This window comes from Alligator sinensis, unplaced genomic scaffold, assembly GCF_000455745.1.
Source record: "Alligator sinensis unplaced genomic scaffold, ASM45574v1 scaffold55_1, whole genome shotgun sequence".
Lineage (NCBI taxonomy): Eukaryota > Metazoa > Chordata > Crocodylia > Alligatoridae > Alligator > Alligator sinensis.
Genome location: NW_005842224.1, coordinates 847,145 through 874,917, shown reverse-complemented (window position 1 = coordinate 874,917; position 27,773 = coordinate 847,145). Strand labels below are relative to the sequence as shown.

At 45.6% G+C, this 27,773-nt stretch overlaps 2 protein-coding genes across 2 annotated transcripts in view; one reads left to right on the top strand and one right to left on the bottom strand.

The window, feature by feature from the left end:
• NT5E (5'-nucleotidase ecto) overlaps positions 1–27,773 on the top strand; it is a 46,493-nt gene that overhangs the window by 14,291 nt on the left and 4,429 nt on the right. The window contains exons 3-8 of the mRNA XM_006027110.3: positions 469–657; positions 13,214–13,411; positions 13,885–14,039; positions 18,278–18,386; positions 22,186–22,335; positions 26,307–26,507. Of these exons, the coding sequence (XP_006027172.2) occupies positions 469–657; positions 13,214–13,411; positions 13,885–14,039; positions 18,278–18,386; positions 22,186–22,335; positions 26,307–26,507 (1,002 nt within the window). The remainder of the gene's footprint in view (positions 1–468; positions 658–13,213; positions 13,412–13,884; positions 14,040–18,277; positions 18,387–22,185; positions 22,336–26,306; positions 26,508–27,773) is intronic.
• The window catches only part of SNX14 (sorting nexin 14), a 97,503-nt gene continuing 87,458 nt past the window's right edge, over positions 17,729–27,773 (bottom strand). The window contains exon 28 of the mRNA XM_025208213.1: positions 17,729–17,919. The gene's annotated coding sequence lies outside the window, so the exon portion shown is untranslated. The remainder of the gene's footprint in view (positions 17,920–27,773) is intronic.

Sequence of the window (27,773 nt, the reverse complement as noted above, 5' to 3'; positions counted from 1 at the left end):
GGAGTGCGTGTAGAGGTGGGAGCTGCTCCCCCCATGCCCCCGGGTGAGCTGTTCGCGGCTCTATCCCATCCTGTGCCCTGCCTTGGCTGGGCAGCGCCTGCCCCTGTCCCTGCCCCAGCCCCACTCCTTCCCTTCCTCACTGTGTGGGCCTCAATCTGTCTCCCCACACCCCTTCTCTCCCCCACCCTTTCCCCCACAACAGACTTCCAGCCTGACGCTGCTCTCCACACTGGTGGGCTGCGCTCCCGGTGACCTGTGCACACGGCATTTATTGGCCACATCGGCCAAAAAAGTTGATTGCTGATAATGTCAATTTTCCTTATATCGGTGCTTATCCGATATGTACTGATGTATGTACCTTTACTTTGAAGGCCTCCATTGTATTACTGGATCCAGCCACCACTTATAAATTATTTTAGAGGTTTCTTTTCCTACTTCTGTAAGCATTAATAAATATCTGTTTTTTAGGAGATGATATCATGTTTGAAGATGAAATTGAAGCATTGCAACCACAAGTGGACAAACTTATTGATTTGGGAGTGAACAAAATTATTGCACTAGGACACTCTGGCTTTTTGGTGGACCAACAAATTGCTCAGAAAGTGAGAGGAGTGGATATTGTTGTTGGGGGACATACAAACACATTTCTGTATACAGGTAATTTTCCTCTTACTGAAAGTGTTTCTACAATAGGCCTTAAAATGATTGTCAGTTGAAAAAACTGATTGTTAATTAAAGGAAATCCTTATTGAAATAAGAGAATTTGAGAAAATATGATCTAGTGCTAACTAAATACTTTGACTGCAATCAAACTATGCTAATTTAAAACAGCTGGAGATTTGGCTGCTGTAAAATGAAAGCCATATTACCTTGATTCAGTTGATTGATTTTATCAATATATGCCTTACACTACTGCACATGAAAAATAGGCCTTTGAAAAATGTTACTGTATGTATGATGCATCTGAGAATGGTGCCATGACACGAGGAATTCATATCCAGTTGGTCTTGGTCATCTTTATAACAACCTGCAGGTTGGAATGGGAGTTGTAGGAAGGATAATTTGGAAGGTGACACCAGTAAGCTTCCAAGAAGCTCTATACACTTGGGGAGTGAGCAACAGCACTGAGTGCAGTGGACTACATGGTTACAAATGGCAGCACTGAACACAGTGCATTTAATAAAGATCTAGTTGCTACAGTCCAGATGGAATCCCTTTATTATTGCACTGTGCTATGTGCATAAAACATGGTGGCAGTGACTGAGAACTACAGCAAGAGTGTGTGATTCAAAGCATCACCTACACAGCAAAGAGAGCAGGCAGCATGGAAAGACTCAGACCTCCTGTACCTTTGCCAGCTCTATTTCCCAGTGAGAATGTATGTTTGACTGTATATGAAATTTGGGGCTAAAAACCTATTCATTTTTATGCATTTAAGTGGCACTTACATAGCCATGAAACTGCAATTTTTGGCAGAGTTTGGATTTATATAGCAAAGTTCACCCTTTACTTCCCTATTGAGCAAGCTCAGCAGGCAGCGCATTTTCAAATATTCAAGGGATTTGATCTGGTTAGCCTAACCATAATGTATTCCTTTATTTGTTACCAGATGCTAAGAACAGAAATAGCATGAGATACACACCTCCTTTCCTGAAAGGAATGAATCACAATGAATCCTCCCCTGGGCAGTTATTTGGGCTGGAGGGTCACTTAGGGAGTATTGGTGAGCTGTTGGTGAGCCAAGTCAGCACAACTTCCCCCCTGACACACAACAGCTCACTAAAACTCTCTTAGTGGCCCTCAGCTCAGGCACAGGAGCCATCCCGGGCCATGGCACATAAGGCCGGTCCCACCACTCCCAGTGCAGCAGTGCTGGGATGGTGTGATAGCTAGACTTACTTCCAGAGCGGGCAGGCAGAGCACACTCAGCCGGGTAGATGGGATGAGGCCATGGGCGGGCAGGGAGTGGGACAGGTGGGCAGGGCTGGGATCATGGGGCAGTGACAGCATGGGGCCAGGGCCTGGAGCAGAGCTGTGATCCACTTCCAGCACAGCCCCACATTGTCACCACCCCATGATCCCGGCTCCAGCCCCCGCCTGTCCATCCCACTCCTAGACGCTGCTCCCTGCCCACCCATGGCCCCCTCCCATCTGCCTTGCTGTGAGCATCCTGCCCCCGGAGATCCCAGTCAGTCTCCATGGAGACCCTACCCCCCTGCTCAGTCCAGCAACCCTGCCAGTGGTGCAGGTTGGACAGGCCAGGGTGCCCAGGCAGTGGGGCTGGGTCCGGCAATGGCAGCAGAGACTGGCAGCAGCAGTTGGAAGGAGCCACTGCTACTGGGGCTGCCAGAAAGTGCGTCCAGCTGCTGTGCACCTGGGGGCAGCAGGACCAGCTGCATGTGCCTCAGCCTGGGCTGCCCCTTGTGCCTGGGCCAGGCGGGGCCAAGGGACCTGCTATGAGCCACATAAAATTCCTTGACGGGCTGGATCCAGCCTGAGGGCTATATGTTGCCCACCTGCGTACTAAGCCAAACCAGAAGAGCAAATAATGGAGTTATGTTGATATGAAACCTCTCTTCCTCACCAAATGGCAGATTCCTTCAAGGAACAGGAATCCTGCTATGGTATCACTGAACAATACATTTTCATGTAAAAATTAGTATTTTTATTCCTTCAGACGCCATCCCTATTCATGAATAACCATGAGGGTGACTTTTCTTCTTGCTGGGGTGTAATATGATCACTTGCCTTCCAGAAAAATCTGTGGGAGATGATATAAACCATTTCCAGTCTTTTTCTCCTCCTCCTCTTCTGGGGGGAAAATGTCTAGAATATTAGGTATTGATGCATTTGTATTATGAATTATGCTAGATGAAATTTATGTAATAGGGAATATTTTAATTTTGCTGGCTTAATGAGAAGTTTTACCTACAAATATTGCAACCAATGTGGTAAATTTCCATAACAATGAAAGATGGATTTTACCTAGTAGATCACAAGCAGCTTGTTATGCCAAATTCCTTTAGTCAGATAAAAATAGAGATATTCCTCTTTATTCTTCACTATCATCTTCTTTTCTTGACTTCATAGTTCAGTTCATATAGGAATTTCAAGATCATTCCTCACAGAGATTTGTTCTGTCCTGACCTCCCTGGACTAAACCTTGGTGAGTTAGAATAGCATTGGTCTTGTGACCAGCTCTGTCCATAGCTGGGCTTGCACACTGTAGTGCTTCTTAATTTAGTCATCTAGACTTTTCTTTGGGATACTACGTCTGCTCCCTTATTTACAAAACTGGCTTTTAAGGAAGTGGTTGTCTTCTGGCTTGCTGTTTTTCACCACAAATGTTGAGCCATCATCAGTGACCTTAAGAAGTTTCCAAAACTTATTATATAGGCATTGGTTTGGCACCATTCTTTCTGCTGCATGCATTTTGTCATGTGCTCTCTGCCCCTGCTTTCTGCCCTACTCTTCAAGAAGTTCCACTGTCTCCTCATCCCACACACACACACACACACACACACACACACACACAAACACACACTCTCTCTCTCTCTCTCTCTCTCCTCTGTTATACGTACCTTTACCTTTTACATTTAATAGAAATAGCGCACCAGAGTAGATGTGAAAGAGTGGCTTGTCTTTAAAACCATGAAGAATAGTCCGTCTGGTCTGTTAGACTAAGTGCTTGTGGGCACTATTTCAGTGACAGGCATCAGGACGATGGGATTAAGCATACCCTGTCTATACTACACTCATGCAAGTCCTCTGATAAGATTCAGAGCCAGAAGATTGCCTAGGAGGTTGCTTCCAAGTTGGGCCTCATGCCCTATTCTTGAGCCCTTCATCTCCAGTGGACATATCACTAGGGACCTACCTAAATCGCAGCCAGGCAAATGGTTTTTCACAGGCTGCTTGCAGCATGCAGAGCTGATTTTGCAGTCTTTTTTGCAGCAAGCCCCTCCTTGCTGTTGATTGGCCAAGGGGCCCTGGTGGCCCCACCCTTTGCCACTGATTGGCCAAGAGGCCATTATAATCTTCAGACTGCAGCATTGCTGCAGCATTACATCTGGCTTCTTAAAAGATGGCGCTGAAGCCTTTTTGTTTACCTGATTGGTGCATTTATTGAGTCTACATCACTAGCTCAGCCTCAGTAGCTGTCTCTCAAACCACATGCTCTATGGCTGCAAGGATTGCCATACTTCCTTTGTATTCCAGTAACCTTTTATTTTTTTCAGGAGATCTGCAAAATCACAGGAAGTGCCTTTTTTGCAGTGATCATAGTAAACCACTGTTTTTTCATGAAATTGTGAAACTGTGCCTTAAGTAGGTCCCTACATAATTACCTAACAAACAGGAGTTGGCAGTGCTACTTTTGGCAGGCTACTTAGTTCTGCTGAGAGGCAGAGCTAATCGGCCCATGGGCTCCACAAACATAGTTATGCACTTTGTTCCAGAGCTAGCTCAGGTGCCTGAGCAGCCTGCCTGTGGGAAGGCTATGATGTGTGCATGGGACTGTGGAGTTTGGTTATGGGGTTAGGGAACAGGTAAGCTCTACAGGGTGCTGGAAGTGAGTGGAAGGATTGGGAGCTGGAGGGATATGGGGCTGTGGGACTTGAGGAGAGATGAGCTGTGACATAACAGGTAGCTTACGTGGTGTGTCATGGGAGGTGGACCATGGGGCTGTGTAGGCAGAAAGAGGTAGGATGCACGATCCAAAGACTGAAAATCACTGTCTTAGAAAGACCTCAAAGATATGTATGCCAAATAGACACAAGGTGTATCCAGCCATTAGACAAAAATGTATATTGACAGAATCAGCATATTCTGTGTGATTCCAAAAGTACACTTTCTGATTGACTGTTTACCAATGCATATTTGTTGAGTCTTCTATAGGCATTACAAATTCAACTGGAAACTTTTCCAGGAGTACATTTTTGACTCGGGAAGGGATGTGTATGCCAGCATTCACAAATAAATATTCACAGCTGTTAGAAGTTAGCTGCATACAAGGCAGCTAAATAAAGTTGCAGTGATTCCAGGGCATTCATAAATTATGTGGCAGCTGGAATATGGGATTGAAAAGTGTTTGGTAGTAATGTTTTGATTTTTGGAAGCTGTCTCAAGCAGAATTTTTTTTTAATAGGTACTATGTTTTACAAGAAAGAGTGAAATAAACTGTTTTAGGTTAAAATGAGTTAATAAAAATTGAAAAGTATTACTACTTAAATTATCCACAGTTATGTGTTTGCAATGAAACAGAATCTCACCCTAACACTGAGAAGTGTAATGAAGCTATGGTGAGCCTCAGCTTCCTTTGATGTATGATCAAAAGTGTCAGATCCAAAGGGAATAATGTCAGAGGGATAATTTGGTAACATAATAGCTTGCCTTGGAGGATTTACCTTCTTAACTTCATGCTTTTGGCTTTGTGGTGCCAGAAAAAAATCACTAGAGAATTCAAAACATCAATTATCTAAACATGATAATTTATGTATGTTAGAATAACCATAGAACTGAAACTGAGAAAGGCGGTTAGAATCTTATAAAAGTAAAGCTAGGAGGAACTTCAGGGGGTCATCTGGTCCAGGACTGTCCAACTTGTTATTGGGAATTCCTGGATTCACAGATGATCTCTACTGTGGCTCACTGATGGGTCTTGAGGTGACTTAAGAGTACAGTCCTTGAGCTACAGATCCACCTGCAGATCTTTCCACAGGGGACAGTAGGCTGTGAGCTAAGATTTCTCTCCTTTTCCTTCCTCTGCTGTCTCTTCACTGTTTTGAGGACAAGATGCTTTATTTCAAAGCAGGCTGCTGCTTGATTGAGGTTGCGATGCATTGTAGTCGGTTAGCAGTCAGGTCCTTCCAGCTCTTGATCAGTTTTCGTGAGGTGTGACTTCAATGTGTCCTTGTTCTGTTTTCTCTGGCCATAGTGACAAGATCTCAGGCTGCAACTAAGCTGGGAGTAGAGCACTTGTTTTGGGAGTTGGGCATACGCACACAATGTCTGGTCCAGTGAAATCAGTGTTTGAGGATCACTGACTCAATGCTGGTAACATTGGCTTCAGCAAGGATGCTAGGGAGGTAGGGTTATGTGGCCACTAAGGCACATGGTTGACAGCACAGAGGTTGCAAGTTCAAGGCCATAGCAGAAACACTCATGGCATGGCCTGTCAGATTCCAAAGAATCTGTGAATTCTGTTAAATACCTTGTCACAAGGACCCAAAAAAGGAAAGGAAGCAAGGATGCTAGCATTTGTGCAGTGATCTTTCCATTTGGTTCAGAAGATTTTCCAGAGGCATTATTAGTGGTACCTCTCTAGGATCTTGAGATGACAATGGTAGGTCACCCATGTTTCACATCCAGGGGGGAGAGTGAGGATGATGGCTTCATTGTAGAGCCAAGTCTTAGTGTCTTTCTGGATCAATAAAAAATACACCAGAACAATTTCCCGAAGGAAGTGCTTACTCAGTGGATCCTGTGATGGATCAGTGTTTGCTCTCTGAGAGAAGTGGCTACCAAGGTAAGGGAAGTGCTCAGCTACCTCCAGGTTATTTCATCAATGGTAATTTGAAGAGTAGGTTTACATTCATGGCCCGGAGTATATACGGAGATTGTAAGGGCTGGAAGGGACCTCACAAGATCATCAGGTGCAGCCTCCCTGTAGTAGGTGGGAAAAACAACTGGGGTCAGGTGACCCCAGCAAGGTGACGGTCCAGTCTCCTTTTGAAGATTTCTAGGGTAGGTGATTGCACCAGCTCTAGAGAGAGCCTATTGCACAGTCTGGACATCCTAACTCTGAAGAAGTTTCTCCTAGTGTCAAGCCTGAAACGGTCTTCCAGGAGTTTGTGGCCATTACTCCTGGTTTTCCCCAAGGGTGCCCTGGTGAACAGTTGTTCACTGAGCCCCTGATGTATTCCCCTGATATAGCAGTAAGCTGCTACCAAGTCCCCCCTCAGCCTTCTCTTTTTTAGGCTGAAGAGTCCCAGGTCCCTCAGCCTTTCCTTGTATGGCTTGCCATGCAAGCATGTTAGTCTTCTCCATGGGCGACTGGTGCCTCCCAAGTCTGGGGGGGCACCAGATTGCCAACGGCGGGGGGGAGGGGTCTCTCAGCAGCTAATCACCGAACCAGCAGTGAAACCAGAAGTGCACTTCCGGTTTCACGGCTGGCGCTTTCAGGGGATGCACGTGCATCCCATACGCATCGCCAGTGGTCTTCTTGATGTTGAGAGAGGCCCAAAGTTCAGTAGGCTTCTGTAAAGAAGTCCAGTACAATCTGAAGATTTTCCTCAGTGTGTGCAATGAAGGTGCGGTCTTTAGCATATCGATGGTCAAGGATGGTTGGTTGTTTTAAATATTTTGGATTTTGAGCAAAAACGTCTCAGATTGAAGAGCTCTCTATCCATTTAGGATTCAATGTCCATTTCAGAAGGGAGGCAGTCCTTAAGAATCAGGCTTAACCAATTTCTAAGCTGTCAGGGGCCACGTGCCCCACAGGCTGCAGCAGCAAGTGGGCGCTCCCCCAACCCTCTACACTGCGTGCAAGAAGGAAAATAGAGTGCTAGCAAATAACCTCAATTTCATGAATCTGTCAACAGAAAAGTGAAGCTACCTCATGTAAAACACAGAGTACTACTTCAGGGCTGAAATAAGTAGTAGGCATTTCTGTGTGTCTCAGAACTAGATTTGCTCCAACTGAGGCATCAGCTTGCTGAACATCTCCAAGTGTGGCTGTAGAGCCCAATTCTTGAGTGACAGTTCTTTCTGCACTTATCATATATGAAGTTAGTATTGAGCAATCCTGAATGTGGTACAGGTTTTTTCCTGAGTTTTCTTCTTTCCTCTGCATGTTGGACTCTTGTTTCCTCAAAAGCCTTTATTCCATGCTAAATCGATCCTCATCAGTCTTCTCCCAGTTGTTTGACTCAGTGTTCATTCCCTTCATATTTCTCTTGCCAAGCATCTTTGAAATGAAGATAAGGACACCCGCTTGGTCTTCTTCCTGTAAGGGGTTCTCCATACAAGAGATCCTTGGGTATACAGCCATCATCCATTCTCTTCAGGAGACTAAGCCATCAAAGTCAACTGAGACTGAGAAGAGAGCGGGTGCTCGGAACGTTGGCACATCCCACGACCTCAGCGTGGGCAACTTTGTCGTGCCAGGAAGCTTCGAGAATGCGGTGAAGGCAGCAGAAGTGGAAGCTGTTGAGGCACTTTACTTTAGTAGAGTATGTGGTCTAGGATTCACTGCCATATAAAAGGGTGTTGATGACACAAGCAGATACTTTGACCTTAGACTTAACAATCAGTTTGCTGATGTTCCACATTTGTTTGTTCAGCATGCTCATGATAACAGAAGCTTTGTCAATACGGGCATCCATTTCAACCTCAAGTGACAGGTTGTTGGTAACAGTGGAGGCAAGGTACATAAATTACCTTGCAATGTCCGATAGGACCGGATGAACTTTACCCCAGAGTGCTGAAGGAGCTGGCTGAGGTCATTGCGGGACCTCTGGCGAATCTTTTTAAAAACTCGTGGTGCTCAGGGGAGATTCCTGAGGATTGAAAGAGGGCCAACATTGTGCCCATCTTCAAGAAGGGGAAAAGGGAGGACCTGGGTAACTATAGGCCAGCCAGCCTAACTTCTATCCCAGGGAAAATCCTAGAAAAACTCATTAAGGAGTCTATGTGCAACTCACTCGTAGAGGCTAGGATTCTGAACAACAGCCAGCATGGTTTTTTCACGGGCAGGTCCTGTCTTACCAATCTCATCTCCTACAACCAGGTATCTCGCCACATGGACATGGGAGAGGAGGTCCATATTATATACCTAGACTTCCAAAAAGCCTTTGATCTAGTATCCCATGATATCCTCATGGGAAAATTGGAAGATTGTGGGGCTTAATTGCTTGACAGTTCAGTGAATGGGAAACTGACTGCAAGGTAGGACCCAGAGAGTTCTCAGGAATGGATCTGTGTCATCCTGGCAAGAAGTGGTGGGTGGTGTCCCTCAAGGGTCCGTGCTTGGTCCGGTGCTTTTCAACGTCTTTATCAATGATGTCGGGGTGAAGAGCGCATTGGCCAAGTTCGCGGACAACACCAAGTTATGGGGGAACATGGTCACACCTGTAGATAGGCTGCAGATACAGGTGGATCTGGACAGACTGGAGAGATGGACGAATCGGAACCAGATGAGGTTCAACACTGAGAAGTGTTAAGTGCTCCATCTGGGGGCAAATAATCCCCAACATACCTACAGGCTCGGTGGCGACAATTTGACTTGCACCATGGCCGAAAGGGACCTAGGGGTAATAGCTGACCATTGTATGAACATGAGCCGTCAGTACAATGCTGTAGCCAGCAGGGCAAACAACACTCTGGCATGCATCAATCAATGTATCTCATGTAAAACCAAGGAAGTGATTCTTCCACTGTACTTGGGGCTAGTGAGAATGCAGATGAGTACTGCATCCAGCTCTGGGTACCGCACTTCAACAAGGATGTGGAAAAACTTGAGAGGGTCCAGAGAAGAGCCACCCATATGATCAGAGACTTGCAGGGCAAGCCATATGAGGAGAGGCTGAGGGACCTGGGCCTCTTCAGCCTAAAGAAGAGAAGGCTGAGAGGGGACTTGATAGCAGCTTACCACTACATCAGGGGAGTACAACAAGAGGTTGGTGAACAACTGTTCACCAGGGCACCCATGGGGAAGACCAGGAGTAATGGATACAAATTCCTAGAAGACCGCTTCAGGCTCAATTCTAAGAAAAACTGCTTCACAGTCAGGGTGTCCAGATTGTGGAACAAACTCCCTCCGGAGGTGGTGCCAATCACCTACCCTGGAAATCTTTAAGAGGAGACTGGACAGTCACCTTGCTAGGGTCACTTGACCCCCAGTTGTCTTTCCTGCCTAGAGCAGGGGGGCTGGACCTGATGATCTTCTGAGGTTCCTTCCAGCCCCTAACAATCTATGAATCTATGAATACATTTTCACCTATAGTAATCGGTGGTGAATTAGTGTTTTGGCTCATAACATTGGTTTTCTTGATGCTGATTGTAAGACTAAACTCTTGGGAAACATGAGCAAAGTGACTAATGAGGCTTTGAAGGACTCACTCTGTGTGGGCTATCAGTGTAGTGTCATCAGTTAACAGCAGCTCACAAATCAAAAATTTTTGCACTTTGGTCTTTAAGGTGTGTGAGGTTAAATAATTTTCCATTTGAATGTTTATGTAGATAAATTCCTTCAGTGGCAGTCCCAAAAGTGTACATCAGAAGAGAAAAAAATCCTGAACAGGGTTGGAGCAAGGACACAACCTTGCTTGACTCCACTTCATCTCGCAAAAATGTTGATATGTTATAGCTGACTGTTCCCTGCGTTCCATTATGGAAAGAGCGGATTATGCTTAGGAATTTTGGTGGACAGTCATTCTTTTCCAATAATTTAAAGAGTCCTTTTCTGCTGACAAGGTTGAAGGCCTTACTCAAGTCAATGAAAGTGATATAGAGGGGTCTCCTTTGTTCCCTACATTTTTTTTTAGATTTGTTGGAGTGAGAAGATCATATCTATGGTGGACCTATTAGCTCTGAAGCCATACTGCAACTGACTCAGGACAAATACGGTCAGCAAGGATTTGAAGTCTTCTGAGCACGACCTGAGCAATGATCTTTCCAGCAGTGTTTAGTATTGAAATACTGTGATAGTTGTTAAGTCACTGCAGTCATCTTTATTCTTGTACAGAGTGACTATATTGGCATCTCGCATATCTTGTGGCGCTGACCCTACTGTCCAGCAGTGTGTAAGAAGCTCAGAGGTGGGGAAGAAGCACAGGTTTCCTGCACTTGATCATGTCTGCGGGAATGCTGTCTTCCCGGCGCCTTGGCAATGGCCAGATTGTCTGTGGCCTTTTGTAGGTCCTCAGTAGTTGAAATATTATTAATCTCTTCTAGGACAAACAGACTGTCAGTGATAGTAAGGCCTGTGTCAGTGACACCACTTTCCCTTGAATAGAGTTGAAGATAATGTTCTACCCATCTTTCCATCTGTTGCTTTCCATCTGTTATGACTTCTCTTGATGGTGTCTTTAATGAAACTGACTTCTTTACAGTTGGACCTATTGCTTTCTTGATTCCATCATACATGCCTCTGATGTTTCCAGTGTCAAATGCAGATTGAATTTCCTTGCACCGTTGCAACCAGTAATCCAGTGGTAGGCAAAATATGATCCTCAGGCTGGATCTGGCCCATGGCTGTCCCACAGCATACTGCACTTGGCCAACCCTGCCTGCTTGCACTTGGGCAGCCCATGCCAGGCTCCCACTAGTGCCAGCAGCCCAGCCTTAACCAGCATACACAGCTTCCAGCATGGCTGTTCCTGGTGCAGCTGCAGCCAGGTGCTGCTCTGCTCCCCTTGTCTTCAGCAGTGGCTCCTGCTCCTGCCACTCCACACCATTCTGGGTGAGCAGCTTCAGTCTGGCAGCTCGTGCCCCACCCAGTGCATGGGGCTTCAGCTCCCAGCCACCTTCCGTCCCCTGACCCAACCTGCCCCCACAAAGCTGTCACTGCCTTGCAACCCGGCCCCGTGATCCTAGCCTCACCTGCATCTCCCACTCCTGAACTCTGCTTCCTGCCCGCCCACAGCCCCATAGGGAGTTTTGGTGAGTTGTTGCCAGGGGGAGAGCGGGGGGACTGACCAGCCCCCCCTGTGGCCCTCCGGCCCAAATAATTACCCACCCCTGCAATAATCATTAGTGCAACATATTGAGATTTGTTGGACAGCACTCTTTGCTTTTCTCAGTGCCTTCAAACATCTGAGGCAGTGCATTTGGGCTTGATAGATGGAATCAGTTCATGTGTGTGCGCCTCAAACTAGTCTGGTTTCTTCTGACCTGCTTGTTGAATATAGAGTCAGCAGGAATATAGATCATTTTTTGTAGCTTCCCCATGTCTCTTCTGCAGTCTCGCACAACAGCAGCTCTTGAGCAGCCTCCTGATGACCTTCAAAACGAGGTACCCTTGAGAGCAATGCTACAGATTCTTCAGATCTGAGAGCTGTTAACTCTTCCCTTTGCTTATTGGCCAGAGTCAGTGAGGGAACTCATAAACACAGTATTATCACAGGGGTACAATGCATTAGTATTTAATAACCTTTGCAACAGCAGGACATTGGCCACTATTGTCCCCCTGCTTTCCTTGTGGCAGGTTGGAGCATTTTGTGGTGGTGTGGCAGGGTTGACCGTGTAATTTTAGCAATAGGTTAGACAAAGATTTTCCTGAGATGGTTTGATAGGGCTGATCCTGCCTCAAGCAGAGGGTTAGACCTCTTCAGGTCCATACCAGCCCTACTTTCCTGTGATTCTATGGTTTTGATAGGAGAGCTAACTTATACCTCCTGCAAAATGTGTCATTACCAAGATATTGGAGTACTGAGATCTATTTTTTCTTTAAATTCTTATCCCTTACTGTACCTGATTTGTATTCCTACATCTGTTCACTCTTTACTTTGCAGTTTACTTGGCCTTTGTTTTGAACGTTCAGGCCACTAATGATGAGAAATATTAGGTTTTGTCCATTGCTATTTGAAAAATACAACTGTTTAGAAGGGAAGCCTGCAGGAAGTAGCCTTTGTGTAACTAATGGGTATCACTTAGACATTGTTTTGCCCGCATTTAGTCTACCATAGATATAGGAAGAATGCAATTGTATATGCTTACAGAACGTTTATAGACATTCTGATTAAATTGTCATGAAAAGGCAGAGCTGTTTTTTTAAATATAAAAAAATCTTATGCATCTTTTACTAACATCTTCATTACTCAGTTTGACAGAGCTATATAATGAGTTGGCATAACAATAAACATGTCAGCCAGAAACTGCTTTATATGCCCAACTAAAAGATCTGGATTGGAAGAATTAGAATCAAAAGTTCCTTTGTTGCTATTATAATATGATGTCATGGAAGAGTGTGTACTCTTACAGCTTAGAAACATTGCTGGTTATTTGTTCTAATACTGGGAACAAAATAGCCTTTTATGAGTCAATGTAACTAAACTGAAGCAGTGTAAATGGTTTACTGATTTTATTAGCATTTATTACAATTTTGTTATTTAATATGTATCAGATGGTTAACTCATTGTTTTAAGGAGGAAAACCACAGCTGAAGTTCCAGTCTGGTAGTTTTCTGAAGATAATATGCATAATTTCATTTCAGGGCCCCCACCTTCCAGTGAAGTACCAGTTGGCAACTATCCATTCATGGTACGATCAGATGATAACAGACTTGTGCCAGTTGTACAAGCTTATGCTTTTGGAAAATATCTTGGCTATTTAAATGTTACATTTGATGAGAAAGGAAATGTAATCCAAGCATCTGGAAACCCTATTTTGCTTGATAGCAGTATTCCTGAAGGTATGTGAAAGAGAAATTTGGCTTTCTGTAGGTCACCTCACTGCCATTTTTTCTTTATTTTATTTTAAAGTTGAAGTGCATATACTGGAAATGAATGTAACATTCTTCTCAACTTGCAGTCTCCTTTGGCCTGTTACAGGGGAAAGTGTTGAAAGTTCTATGGTTTGGCAGGTTAAGATGAGACTGGACAAAAACACCTGTATATGCAGATATAGGGAATAAGCCTCCACTGGCAAGGAATAATCTGATATCTTGTTCCCCATTTCAAGGTTTTATGTCTGAGTAAACTGTAATAATAGTGTAACAAATAGAATCCACTTTCATTTAATTCAGAAAGACTACAATAAGTCTTCATGCAAGAGACAATTAGTATTCTATGATTGTTGACAAGCAACTCTGTGATGTTTCACAGGTGCACAGGAGTCTGATTAATGGATAAACACATTTATTCTCATACTATATTTCTATTTTAGCTCAAGATTTGAAAGCAGAAGTTGACAAGTGGAGAATACCACTAGATAAATATGCTTCCAAGGAGATTGGAAAAACTAATGTTTACCTGAATGGTACAAGTCAGGCATGCCGTTTCCATGAATGCAACATGGGAAATATGATATGTGATGCTACGGTAAGAAACAACCATTATAGATCATTGTTATGTCTAAATTAATATGGGACAGCTTTGGGATGGTTCAGGACACTTAGATAATTCTGTCTGTGTTAGAGTTCTTTGCTGTTCTTCCTCACTGTAAGATCCAAAGGTGAGATCCAGAGAGGCAACTGAGGCATTTCCAACTTAAGTATCAAGACACCTCAAAATCAGGTCTAGGTGAGTGAATTAAAGAAACACTGGGTGTGCCTACATGTGCATTAATACATCTTTTCTAATGCGCGTTAAATTTAGTACCTCCAATGTGAGGTACTAAATTAATACACATTAGACTGCGCTAATGTGCAGTAGCTCATTTTCATGCTTTTTCAGTGACAATGTGCAGTAGACTATTTTACTGGGCATTAGCATAATGTCATTGTTTTTTATGTGACGCTTTAATGCACAGTAAAATAGTTTACTTCACGTTAAAGTGCGCACATAGATGTGCCCACTGTTAGGTTTAGTTGAACTCCCTCCCTTTACAGTCAGTGAGGAGAGTTTGACATCTCTAAAGAATGTTTCACTGTCTAGTTACAAAATGGCGCCCTGCTGAGAGCAAGACAACAGGAAACACTAAGCACAGAGGTGTGTCTGAATCCTGCCCCTCTCCAGAGTTTCAGTATCTGACTCCTGACAGCACATTAAAGGCTTCCATTACCTTCAGCTCCTGAATTTAGAGCGGTCTTCTGAGGGTAGGTGCTTAATTAATATGATGGTGCCACCACTTTTATCACAGCTCTTTTGTGCAGTAGCCAGGTGGTTAGAGCACTTGCCCAGGAAATAGGTGACAGTTCTGACCCCACCTCAGCCTACAGAGGTTCAGTGTCACATCTCATCCCACCTCCCCCAGGAGACTACCAGTTTCAGACTTGTCCACCATGGGTCAGTGAGCATCCAGGAGTGCAAGCATCATGGGGTCAGAGAGATAGTAGGCGAGAAGTGACCTGATTCTGTAACCTACTGGATTAACTCAAGAGAGGGAGTCCAAGGTTGTAGTCCGTGCTCCCAGAACTCATGTGCCTGTTGCAGATTAAACAGTCATCAGATACAAAACAGAAGTAAACCTGGGAGCAGTGACCAGAGCCTGTGGGGGGAAGGAGGCAGTTACCCAGGCTATTCAGGTTAAGGAGGATCTAGAACAGGGCTGGGCATAATACAGCCCGCAGGCCAGATCCAGCCCACTGGCCCTGTGGGTGGGCAGCCACAAACTCATGGGATCTGGCCCATGGGTGGCTGGTGGCTCTGGCTCTCACCGCTGTGTGGTCCTGGATGGGTGGGGCTGTTTTTGCCATGTTGGGCAGATGGCTAGGGTTCCTTCCACCCAGTACTGATGTGGAGGTATCAGCTGTGGCCCTAGGAAGATGCCCCAACCCCTACCTGGAACCTGCCAGCTGCATCCAGTTGATGCAGGCACACCTGGGGCTGCTTCTGCTACACAGGGTAGGTGGCGGTATAAGTGGCTGGCAGGTTCTGGGTCAGGGTGGGGATTGGGGTGTGCTACAGGTCTGGCAGGGTGGGGATTGGGCCTTGCTATAGGTCTCAGTGAGGTGGGGATCAGAGCATGCTCTGGGCGGGTTCTGAGAGTGCTGCAGCTCTAGGCAGGTGGACAGGCTGTGAGTGAGAGAGGTATGGCCTTAGAGCAAGAGAAGTCTAGAGCCCCGGGTCTCTGACTTCCTAGGTGAGTGTCCAGCCCATAGAGTATTATGCAAAATAGCATAATTAATAGCATAATTATGTTCTGTGCTTGAGCAAGAGGCTAAAAACAGACAGGGTTTAGCCTGGAACTGATTGTCCCAAGTTTTTTACAGTCTTCCCCCTGCCACCCCATTGTAAATGCAGCTTGAATAGCAGGTAACTCGCATTAGGCCCCACCCCCATTTTCCAGGGTAAGAGTGTTATCTCAGTACTTGATAGGTCCTTAAAAAGTGGGACAATGGGGTTGTACATCTGTAGCATCCCAGAATAAAAGACTTTGTCCCAGGAGGAATCCTGTGTTTCTTTTTAGCCGAAGCATCTGTAGCTGCTGTACTGAACTCTGCTGGCATGTTAGGTATGCTCAGAGCTTGCCAGCCAAATCAGACCCCTCTCAAGACTTAGGCAGAATGTAGGCTCTGCTCTGCCTTATACATAGGTTGCCTGGGAAGCTAGGCAAGAGTTTCATGCCCAGCTTCTCCGATCAGGGCATGCTTCTGTATGTGCAGGAACCTAAGATTCAGCATCTTAAGGAATGTTGCCACGCTCCAGAGCTGGGCCGAATGGGGCTTTCCTCATTTACATTTTAGACTTAGCAGCCTAGAATGCACATAAATACTGCTTTAGGTACCTAAATGCCCTCTCTGTAAAAGATCAGCAACCATTAGGTCCATAGTTAGCTTCATGTAATTTTGTGACATTATAGATTTCATAGATTTAGATTCAGGGTATCCCTTGTGTATGTGTATGTTGAGAAGATCTGCTGGTTTTTGACGGGGGGTGGAATATGATTAGCTCTCCCTTTGGAAACTGATTTCATTGGGCACCGAGCACTCCTACCTCCCATTGTGGTCAATGAGTGTGTCTAGCGAGTGCCCTGCCTACGCAAATTTCAGGAAGAGCTGTTTATAGTGAAGCAAACAAAATAATTAGCTTCAAAAATTCTTCAGTTGTCGTTTATACTTACAACATAAAAGCAGAATGGATCCCACAAAGTCCCTGTGACTTTTTAAACAAAATTGTTTAGCTTGTGTCAAAGTCCTTTGAGTGTTTACTTTCCATAAGTCTTCTAGCACATTTACTGGCATGAGTGTGCATTAGGCACGATACTTGAAGTGTGCATTCCATACTATGAGGAGAAAGCCAATTAGTAAGTTTTTGTCTTGGAAACTTGGCTGAAGAACTATGCTTAGCCTACTTACATCATCGGTATCTTTTATATATCACCCCCAAGGCCAACTTTCTATTTGCTTGGCAGTATTAAGATTCAAGAAGATTTGAACTAGACTAAGATTTTGAAATATGCCCAAAAGTATTGCTGTAACTTTCCAGTATACGGTGTTTAATGTTTTTACTTTTTACTTTTATTTACCTATTGTATTTTTATATTGTATTAGAGAATGCTCTCAGGGTAATTTGGTGCTAGTTTTATTGAAACAAAAGCTAGTAGTCACATCATTCTGGTATGTTTCTTTCTTAATGTGCATTGCATTATTTTACTAGAGACAAATTTGAGGGTCAAATCCTGTGCTCCATTAAGCGGTCTTCCCCCTTTTGCAACCAGTTTGACTTAATTAATGGTCTGATTTGACCCATCAATCAATAGGCACATGGATTGATTGTTTCCTGTCAGATAAATCAGGAATATAGATGTTTTCCAACAACCTTTTAGTTCTCTGCCTCCCCAGAGTCCCAAGCCCATGCCAAATATTAAATGTAAGTGGTACAGTTCAAAAATGTCAGTAAATTAACAGCTTTGAATGACTGGTATTGGATGCAGCCAACTCAGTGATGCACATTATAGGGACCTGATGAAGGCTACTTGAAGCCTGAAAGCTTGTCTTTTATCTTTCCCAACAGCATGAGAAGGTCCAATACAAAAATACTCTCTTACCTCTCAAACCTTGGTTCTATCATTAGCTTAGTAAGGTTCCTAACTACTCCTATGTAAGGTTCTTACAGTTGTGTGTGTGTGGTCTTCCTCATTTCTTAGTTCTTCAAATATGATAAAAACAGTGAAAGAATGTTTAATGCAAGGGGGGGGGCCTTTATATCCCAGTTGCTGCCAAACAAATCTTCTCTTCAGTCCTCCTGCAGGAGAGGTTCAGTTTTGCTTTGTGTTTCCAGTGATACTTCACTATCAGGTGTTCACAGATTTATGGAGCTATGCAAAGGAAAGAGAAAAAGATAGAGGGGTCTTTTTTGTCGGAGGAAAAACAATAAAAGCTAAAACATTTTGTTAATTTGGCTGGATTTTGTAAATAAAAATTCTTTTGAAGAATTTCAACACTGTTGTGTATCCCAAGAGCATAGTAAGTGGCATTATTAAGTGTTTTTTAATTGCTTGCGGCTCACTTTAAGGGAAAAATACAGTCCTGTCAAAAACCAAAAACAAAATACACAAACAAGCAAACGAAACAACCCCATCCACTACCTCAGATTTTATTACTTGCAACATTTGTGAACATAGATTAAGCAAAAATTACAAAATGATTAAAATGATTTTCATGCTAACGTTACAGCTCTACAATGCTGTTGGATATCCAGATGAAAATACATGGAATCATGTTTCAATGTGCATTCTGAATGGAGGTGGGATACGGTCACCCATTGATGAACAGATCAATAATGGTATATTTTAAAGGTTTATTTAATGCCACTTTTCACACTTGCAGTTCCCCTTGTCTGTTAAATATATCAGTACTTGTCATTGTTCTAGCCACAGCGGGACAGGTTTCCCCCACTTCCAAGCATAGGTAGAGGGAGAAAATATTATTTGGGGGGCTGCACACATGTGCATGCATGTGCGCCCCACCCCAACAGGTAAGTCTCATGGGGAAAGGGGGGAGGAGCAGGTAGAGGCCCCCCCAGTGTGGGAGGGAGAGGACCTGGGGAGAATGGGGCCTAGGGGTGGGTTGTGGGAGGCCTGGAGCCTGGGTGGCTCATCCAGGGGCACGGGGGCTCCCACTGCTGTGTGCACCCTGGCAGAGGCCTGGGGGGCAAGTGCCCTGATACGTGCATGGGGCAGGGGCAGGCTGGGCTCTGTTTCCTGCCGCCTTTGCCCTGAGAGCAGTACACCACATGCTAGCCACCACTGGGTGGGTAGGGGACAGAGCGCAGCCCTGCACACAGATCAAGGGAGTACATGCCTTGCTTCCCCAGGGTGCATACAGTGGCAGGAGCCCTCCCCTAACCCCCACGTTTCTGGATGAGCTGCTCAGGCTCCAAGTGTCCCACAACCTGGGGGCCGCAATCTGTGTGTGTGTCCCATACCCCTTCCCCTTCAGAGTAGGCTGAAACTTTCCTGGCTGCTATGCTGGGCAGTAACCCACATGCCGGGGCTACAATCCTGGCTGGCTGTGATCCTGGCTGCTTATCTGAGTGTGTGCACCTCTCCCTGCACCCCCATCCCCGCTGCAGCAGCCTGGAGCCCATGACCTGTGGTCCTTCCTGCTACCCTGCATGTGGTGGGGGGGGGTTAGCCCCGGCCTTCCAACAAACTATGCTCCCTACTTGGTGATAGTAGCCCTGATTGTGCAGACACTTACATAAATGCTTGAATTCTGCTTATGGCAGGAGTTTCTCCTGGTCGTATAGAACCAAAAGCCAAACTAAAGATGAAATGCAAAGATGTGTTTGCAAGATTCACCCAAACAATAGTCTCAGAGAGCTACGTTCAGAGCCAATTTCTGGGTGTGCTTTACAGGAGGTGTAACAGCAAAGGAGCAGAGGCAAGGCCGTCTGGGGAGCCAGTGCAGTCTCTTGTGTAAATTAAAACACCTGGGAGACTGGTTTGATTATGACAGCCTGGCCAGCTTTGCTTATATTTTGCCGCCTGGCAGTCTTGGAACTACAGAAACTTTTTCTTCCAACCCATACTATGTTCTGTATTCTGTAAGCCAGTAGGAGAAGCAACATAGGCCAAAATTAGCAACACTGCCTTGTGGTTTTGTGAAGGCTATGTAAATAGGAGACAACATTTGGGCAGGCTTTGTAAACAGAGAACGCTGAGAAGCCTTCAATTTAAGTTTCCTGTTAAAAGTCCCTTAGCATCTCCATCTTGACCCAAACCACTTACATATTTCATCACTGAAATACACTATGGGCACATCTATACGTCATGCTGGGGTGATGTAGGAAAGCTCTATGTTGCCATACAGTGCACTATGATGATATAGTGATCACATACACCTACAAGGGACTGGCAGTTAAATAGTCGTAGTGGCATATTCCCCCAGTATAGCGCGCTGCTTGGGTGACATAGTAGCGAAATCTAACCATGCATGGCATGCATGGCGCAGTACAGGCACTTACTGCATCATGCTTTAGTACTTCCAAAAGGACCGAGTCAGTGGGGCACTGCATGTAGCACATGCCCTGTTCTGGCCCCTGTGCCCGTGCAGCATGTGAGGCCAGTACCTCCTGCATGCCACATACAGTGCAAGCTCCAGTGCAGGGCCAGTATGTGCAGGCTAGACTCTGCACCATGGGCGCTGCATGTAGCACGGGATCTGCAGACTGGCCGACTAACCACATCCAGCTCACCAGGCCAGATGAGTTTATTACCCCTGTTAAGTGTTTAATGGCAAATTAGGATACTGCCACTACATAAAATCGGGTCAGGTAAAGACTTAAAAGAGCTTACAGTCAAACTACATCCTTAGCATGAGGCTGGTGCCTGTGTGAGCGCTAGTCTTGCCTGGTTCTCAGTCTGCTCAGCACAGGTGGATAAGGTGTTCTTCCCTTCTCGTGTTAAACAGTTATATGATGCAGCTGTAGCTGCTGTGTTTTGTCACATAATAAAGGGACTGTGGAAAGCATGGAGCTCTAATAACTTTCAGATCTCAGCCTTGGCATCCTCTGACCTGCTGGCGTGGAAAATGAGGACTGAGCTATGCATATGACCAGAGTGCATGCACTACTGGAAAGCTGCTAAGCCTTCGTTCTCCACACCTCTGCAAGCAAGCAACGTAAATGAAACACTGACTGAACTTCACAAGTACCAGTTGCTTTTCTACTGACTTTTTCTATCCATATTGTAAACTTTCAGCTTGTTGAGCATAAGCATACCCCAGCCTACCTAGGAGATGCATTAAACTGTTCCCTCACCTATAAACATCATATCCAGAAGGCCAGCAGTAAAGTCTCAGCACAGGTAGTTACCTTGAGATGTTTAGCCAGGATGACATGGGGTGCCAACTTCAAAGTGCTCAGAACCACTGCACTTGTAACAATATATGACCCAGCAGAATATTTTGCTTCTGTATGGCCCAGAAGTTGTCACACTAAAAAGTTGTACTTAATGTGCAGAGACTCATAAAAGATTGCACAACTTATATTTGCACAGATGTACTCCCTGTATCACTTGGTCTAATGCCCAAGAGTACAAGATGACAGAGCCTAACATCATTACTAGCAATAGAGGCAAGAGATGATGAAAATCACCTGCTCCATCTATTAACTGAAGACCCAAACTGATGGAGGCTTAAGAGGCACAAAAGTTGTAAACCATTTGTACATGAAGCCCACAAGCTCTTGGAAGAGATTGGGGATGCTGAACCAAACCCATGGGTAGCAACAGACTGGGTCAACCACTGAGAAGTAAGACCTATTCCTACAGCATTTTATACCAACATCAAATGAGTCCCCTATTGGGCACAACCTTGACAGAAGTGCGGGTCAAGCTGAATAGACTGAGATCTGAATATGGATGTTTCAAAACAACACTTTACAAGATGAACAGCTTGGACAGTCCCCTGTGTGAATGTGGTGCCCAAAACACAGCACAGCACTTAATTGAAAGTTGCAACACCCAAAATGCCCAGATAGGATAGATGGAACAATCCTAGTAATGACCCCAGACAGTGACTCATACATCTGAAAGTTGATATCTGTTGCCACACCAAAGAGAAAGAGCTTGTTGAGCATGAAACATCTTTACAAGTTGCTAGAAAAAAAAATCCCAAGGCTACAAGTTAATTTTAGATAAAATAATGTAGAAACTAAGCAGCAGACTGCAGTGGCCTTGAAAATATCCAAGCACAGGAAAAGACTGTAAAGAGAATTGCATCAAGAAATCACATTTCCTGCTCTCTGCACTGTGAACCAGTAGCTGTATAAGTGGTGGAAAGGACTATAGAATATAAAATCTTGAAATATAGGTTACGATATTAGATTACACCCAAAGTCCATTTGACATACTGTCCTCTCTCTGACACAAGGCACTTCAAGGGAAGACATAATCAGCCCCCAGCATGGAGAAGTAGGATAATGGCTGTGTTCTTAATCTGCCCCTTGCAGTGCTTCTAATAATGCACGTGCTGATTCATGGTCAAATAGCACAGTACTCAGGGATCTGAAACCATGTTTATAAGATATCTGAGTCTTAGAAGAATATCTATTGATTCATGTTAAATCTTATCCCACTAAGGCACTATTACTATGGAGGATCTATTGGCTGTGTTGCCATTTGGAATGACTTTTGATCTGCTCGTGTTAAAAGGGTCCACACTGAAGGAAGCATTTGAGCACAGTGTGCACAGATATGGAAGAGGAACTGGTGAGCTGCTGCAGGTTGGGGGTGAGTTACCTTCTGTATGTTCTCTCTTTCTACATGTTGCCATGTTACTATTAGGACATCTAAAGCACTGCCCCAGCCAGCAACCAGAGCAGTCTGAAAATGCATGCTCCTTCATGCTGGCCCTGTGCAGTTTGTGTGGGTTCAATTAATTAATTTAGGCATGCACAGGAGCACAACTATGCCTGAATCTTTACCACACAGGGTGGTATAACTATTCCAAGTTGCAGTCAATCAGGGCATGGTCTCTAAGTAATCTAGAGGGTGTTCTGTCTACAAGACTGATAACTGAAGGATGAGTTTGCAGGGATGCCAAGGGCTATTCTGTCCTGCTTTTAGTCCTTCATTAGGTTTGTTTGTCTGGTTGTGAGTTTTAATGCATTCGGAATTAATTGCAACTAGTGCTGTGCCACTGTTCCTTAAACTGCTGTACAGCAGACTATATAGAAGCATTGGATAAAAGGCCACCTGGCCAAGCTCTTTTTCGTTAGATACACAACAGTTCTTAAGCCCCTGAAACCCATGCAGTGGTCAAAGCCCCTGCTCAACTGTTTCCCAACCTTGGAGGTCCCCAAAGTCCATAGGCTTTCCTGTGTTTTTTGTCAGTTGAGTTCCCCAGACACCTAAAATTCATGCCAAGATGTGCCTCAGTTTTGACAGAACAGAGCAGCTCAGTGTGTAGCTAATGCCTAAGCCCCACTGGGATCTACAAATATGTCACTTGAAGGTCTCAGTAGGGCAGGTTTCCTTCAAGCAGGCTAAATGTATCAGGCTTCTCCTACAGCATGAGTGGTGGTGCCACCACCCCTCCCTTTTTGCCCAACCATTTAGTGGTTAGAGTGCTCACCCAGGATGCAGGGGACCTGGGATTAAGTCCTTCCTGTGCGTTTTCAGACACACTTTTGACATGTTTCCTGCTTGGAGAATTGGCATGAGTCTCTTCCCCATTGAAACTGCTTCACTTGGCATGAATGACAACTATTCATTGAGCCAGAAAGAAAAAGGCAGTTATCACAAGGCAGTGGGTAGTAGGGCTGTGCGAAACAGCACTGTGCTGATTCAACTTCCCTTTTGACGGAAGTGTTTGGTTTCGAGTTTTGAAACCATAGTTCCATTTCATGGAAACAGTTTTGCTGTTTCGACGCTGCTTTGATGTTTTTCCCATAGGTTATTATGGTGAAACATAAAATGCAGCAGGCAGGCAGATCAGGGGCTTGCCCACACCCCTGGGAGGGCTGCAGGGGCTGTGCCAGAGGCCTCCCAGGGGTGGGAGCCCCCAATCTGAGATGAGAGAAGCCAGGTGCTGCCACCTGGGGCCAGCTCTGAGAAGATCGGTGCTACTGCTGGCCCTAGGCAGCAGCAACCGGCTTCTCTCATTTGGCAAGCAGATCAGGGGCATGCACCCCCAGGAGGACTCCGGCACAGCTCCTGCAGCCTTCCTGGGGGTGCCAGTGGGCCCCTGATTTGCCCGCTGGCTGACAGGAGCCAGGTGCTGCTGTCTGGGGCCAGCAGGGCTGGGACAGATCAGCTTGTACGGGGACCCACCGCTACTGGCGCTCAAGCCAGTAAGCCTGGCTTCAAAACTTGAAACCTTTAGAAACTTTTGAAACGTTTCAAGTTCCCTTGTTTTGTTTCAAAGCTGTTTCGAAGGGTTTTGTTTAGTTTTGATTTCACTGTATCGAGCTCGAAACACATTGAGACAGCTTCAAAACACTGGCCAAAATTTTGCAGCGAGTAGGACGCTCCCTAGGAAGGGGGGCTTTGTTCCATTTTCTGATTCAATGACTATTGTATTGCGTGAGTACTTCCCATCAAACTCATAAAACAGGAAAACGGCTTTCCCCCTTTCTTTGCACAGTCACAGGGTAGGGGAAAAGCAGGTATGGCATATGGCAAAGTGAAAAAGTTTCATCAAGAGATAGAGCCCTCTCCTCCCTGCATCCTTTATTCATAGCTGGTAGCCTGGTGGTTGCTTCAGGTTGCTTTCCCAGATGGGATGAGGTGTAGGTTTGTCAGCTACAGACTAAGTTTATTGAAAAGAGATTTTTTTTTTTTTAAATTCTGGCTGAGTTATTGGACAAAAAAAGAGGGAAGGGTAGGGGGAGCTCTCCTCCAGCTGCCTCTGGAAAGAAAAGGCTGAGGTGTCCAACTTCAGAAAAGGGTTCAAGGGCCATGAATCGAGACCGAGGGAACACCTCCCTGCAGCACAGTGTAGCATCTAATTACTGCTCCTTTCTTGATCTCTCAACAGTGGTCTTTTTGTTAGCATTTCCTATTGTTGAGCTCCATATTGCTGCTTGCTGCAGTGCTGAGCACTGAGCTGTCAGCATGCAGAGGTGTCCAACTGCTCATAGATTGTAGAGAAGTTCTAGGATTCCAAAGCAGAGGCTGCTACTTTGTGCCTCATAAGGATTTAGTGCCTCCCCTTTCCCCCCTTTTTTCTATACAGGTTTCCTTCAATTTAGGCAGGTTCAATTTATGCAAATTCACTCTTATGTGATGACCCTTTTGTACCCAAAATTCATTATATGCAAGGTAAATTTGCATATGCGCGATTGGCATAGGCCTGGAGAATACTGCATAAATCATATTTGCATAAAGCAAGTCTACTTTATAATGCAAGAAATAGGGATCCACCCCCGTCAGCTGCTCCCAGGGCCGCTCCAGCACGGGCTGGGGCGAGTGTGGACAAGTGGAGCTCTGGGCAGTGCAGGATGCAGCACTCACTCCAACCCTGGCTGCAGCGGCTCCGGGAGCTGCCAGCACCAGGGGGCCTGCCAGCACCAGCTGCCTGCAGCCACTGGGCTGCACTGTGCCCCGAACCCCCTGGGGCTCTGCCTGTCCCCACTCACCCCAGCTCCTGCTGCAGCTATCCCATGAGCGGCTGATACCAGCTCCCTGTAGCCTCTGGGCTGCACCGTACCCTAGTGCAGACAGCTGGTGCTGGCCGCTCCTGGGGCTGCTGCAGCCGGGACTGGGGTGGAGACAGGCAGAGCAGTGGGAAGAGTCTGGAGCTGCTGTCAGTGTGAGCCTGCAGCAGCCGCTGGCCCCAGCCTGCTCTCGTCCGGCTGCAGGCTGCTGCTTGTCCCTGCTGCAGCCCTGGGGGTGGCGGGCACTGCCTGCTTGCAGCTGTGGGGCTCCGACACGCCGGGGGGAGGCGGGGGGGGGGGTGGGGAAAGGTGCCCCAGGGGCTTTGGGGTATGGCACAGCCCAGCAGCTGCAGCAGGGGCAGACAGCTGCCTGCACCTGGACAAGAGCAGGCTGGTGCCAGCGGCCACTGCAGACTTGGGCCGGCCCCAGTCTGCTCTCAACTAGATCAGAGATGTATTGGCTTTCATTAGCCCAAGCTCCCTTAATCAGACGTTGTAAAAGGACATGCACAGAGTAGTCTATCAAAGACGGAGGGAAGAGGCAGGTGTAGGGGTCAGGAAGAAGCAGTGAGAAGGGCAAGGTGTCTTATCTTGAATATCATAAATTCTACTGGGTCATTTACGATTTGTTTGTGGAGCAGCCACAAAGAGGGAATGGGGAGCAGGGTAGACAAAGAGGTGCAAGTTCCACTGCCTCGCGTACTTTCTTGAGTAGAGTAAAAAGGCCGGTGTGTGCACAAATGGACAGAGCAGAAAAGTATTTACAACAGGAGTTAGCATCCTATGGCCAACAGATAAGATCTGGACCACCGAACAATTTTAGGATGTTGGCAGCAATTTGGTAATGATGGGAACTAACTGATGGGCTTGCGACTCAGCAGCAGTGAAGCAGCAGAGGTGGCAGCAGCCCGTCTTTAGACCAAGATATGGTAATTTAGCCAGCCACCGCTAAAAGGTTGCCAACCCCTGATTTCAAGTAATACAGGTCTAATTCTTAACAGAAAGAAGCTAATGGTGTGTTATTTTAAGCCATCTCTAAACATTTTATATGGACTCAAAATACCTGATACAGTCTGCATATTTAAAACACGCATATCTCCTTAGGCATCCATGTGGTCTATGATGTCTCCAGAACACCAAGAAACAGAGTTGTTAGCATTGAAGTTCTTTGCACTGCCTGTAGAGTACCTACCTACGTACCACTCGAAATGGACAAAACATATACAGTGATTCTTCCTTCGTTTCTGTATCAGGGAGGAGATGGTTACAATATGCTGAAAGAGAAATCACTGAGCTATAGTCGTGGTAAGTACAGGAGGCTCCATGATAGCAATGTAGTAGACATTCATAAAAATCACCCAAATATTAATATTAGAAGCTTTTTAAGACCCTCTTCCATCTCAAAAGAAATGAATGTAACTTGTTTCCAGTCTCTGAATGCTCACAGTTAATTGTCTTGCTTTAAGCCCAGCATCACAGAGAAATCAGAGAAGTACAATTGGATGGGACTTCCAAAGGTCATTTAGGCCAACCCCCTGCCTGTGGCAGGATCATCCCTACCCAAACCGTCCTATACAAATCCATAATCTAACCTCTTAGTAAAACTACTGTTAACCCTGACACAACACAAGACATAACATCCTACTCTGTCTCAAAACTTGGGTCCGATACCCAGACACACAGGGCATCTGTGATTGCCACTGGAGTCTGCCCTTCTTACTATGAGGTTTTGTGGCCATGTGAAACAGCGTACACCAGTACAAAGCAAGGACCACTTCGTCAGTGAAGAGAGTACCATTTCAAGGAATGGATCAGAAGCACGATCGAGGGGCACATACATGTTCTGGGCATTAGTAATGAATCAAAAAGAAGTGACAGCTTTCATTTACACCTCAGCCTTTCTACCATCTAAAAGAAGAGTCACTGTCTTGATAACCAAGTACACGCAGCCAAGGTGCCGAAACATTCACCATGCAGCAGAAATTCTTGTGGCTCAGCAGATGAAAGATACAGCATCAATATAATGGTGCGGATTTATTAGAGGCCACTAAATCAGGAAGAAGAGGTAAATGAGGCACTCCAAGCAGGTGACAAATCTATCCAAAAGCTGTGGGATGGTACTGATGGGAGACTTCAGTTTTCTGGACATCTGCTGAAGAACAATGCAGCCAAACAAAATGTCAAGCCAGTTCCTATCTTGTGTGGAAGAGAACTTCCTGTTCCAGAAAGTGGAAGGTACAACTAGGGGATCATCTATCTTGGATCTTGTGCTGACCCTATGAGGAGAGGCTGAGGGACCTGAACCTGTTCAGCCTCAGCAAACGGAGGCTGAGGGGGGATTTGGTGGCTGCCTACAAACTTGTTAGGGGAGATCAGCAGCAAATAGGAAGGGTCCTATTCCCCCCAGCAGCACCTGGGGTGATGAGGAACAATGGCCAGAAGCTGCTGGAGAATAGGTTCAGGTTAGAGATTAGGAGGCACTATTTCACTGTTAGGGTAGCTAGGATCTGGAACCAACTTCCTAGGGAAGTGGTCCTCGCTCCTACCTTGGGTAAATTAAAAAAGAGGTTG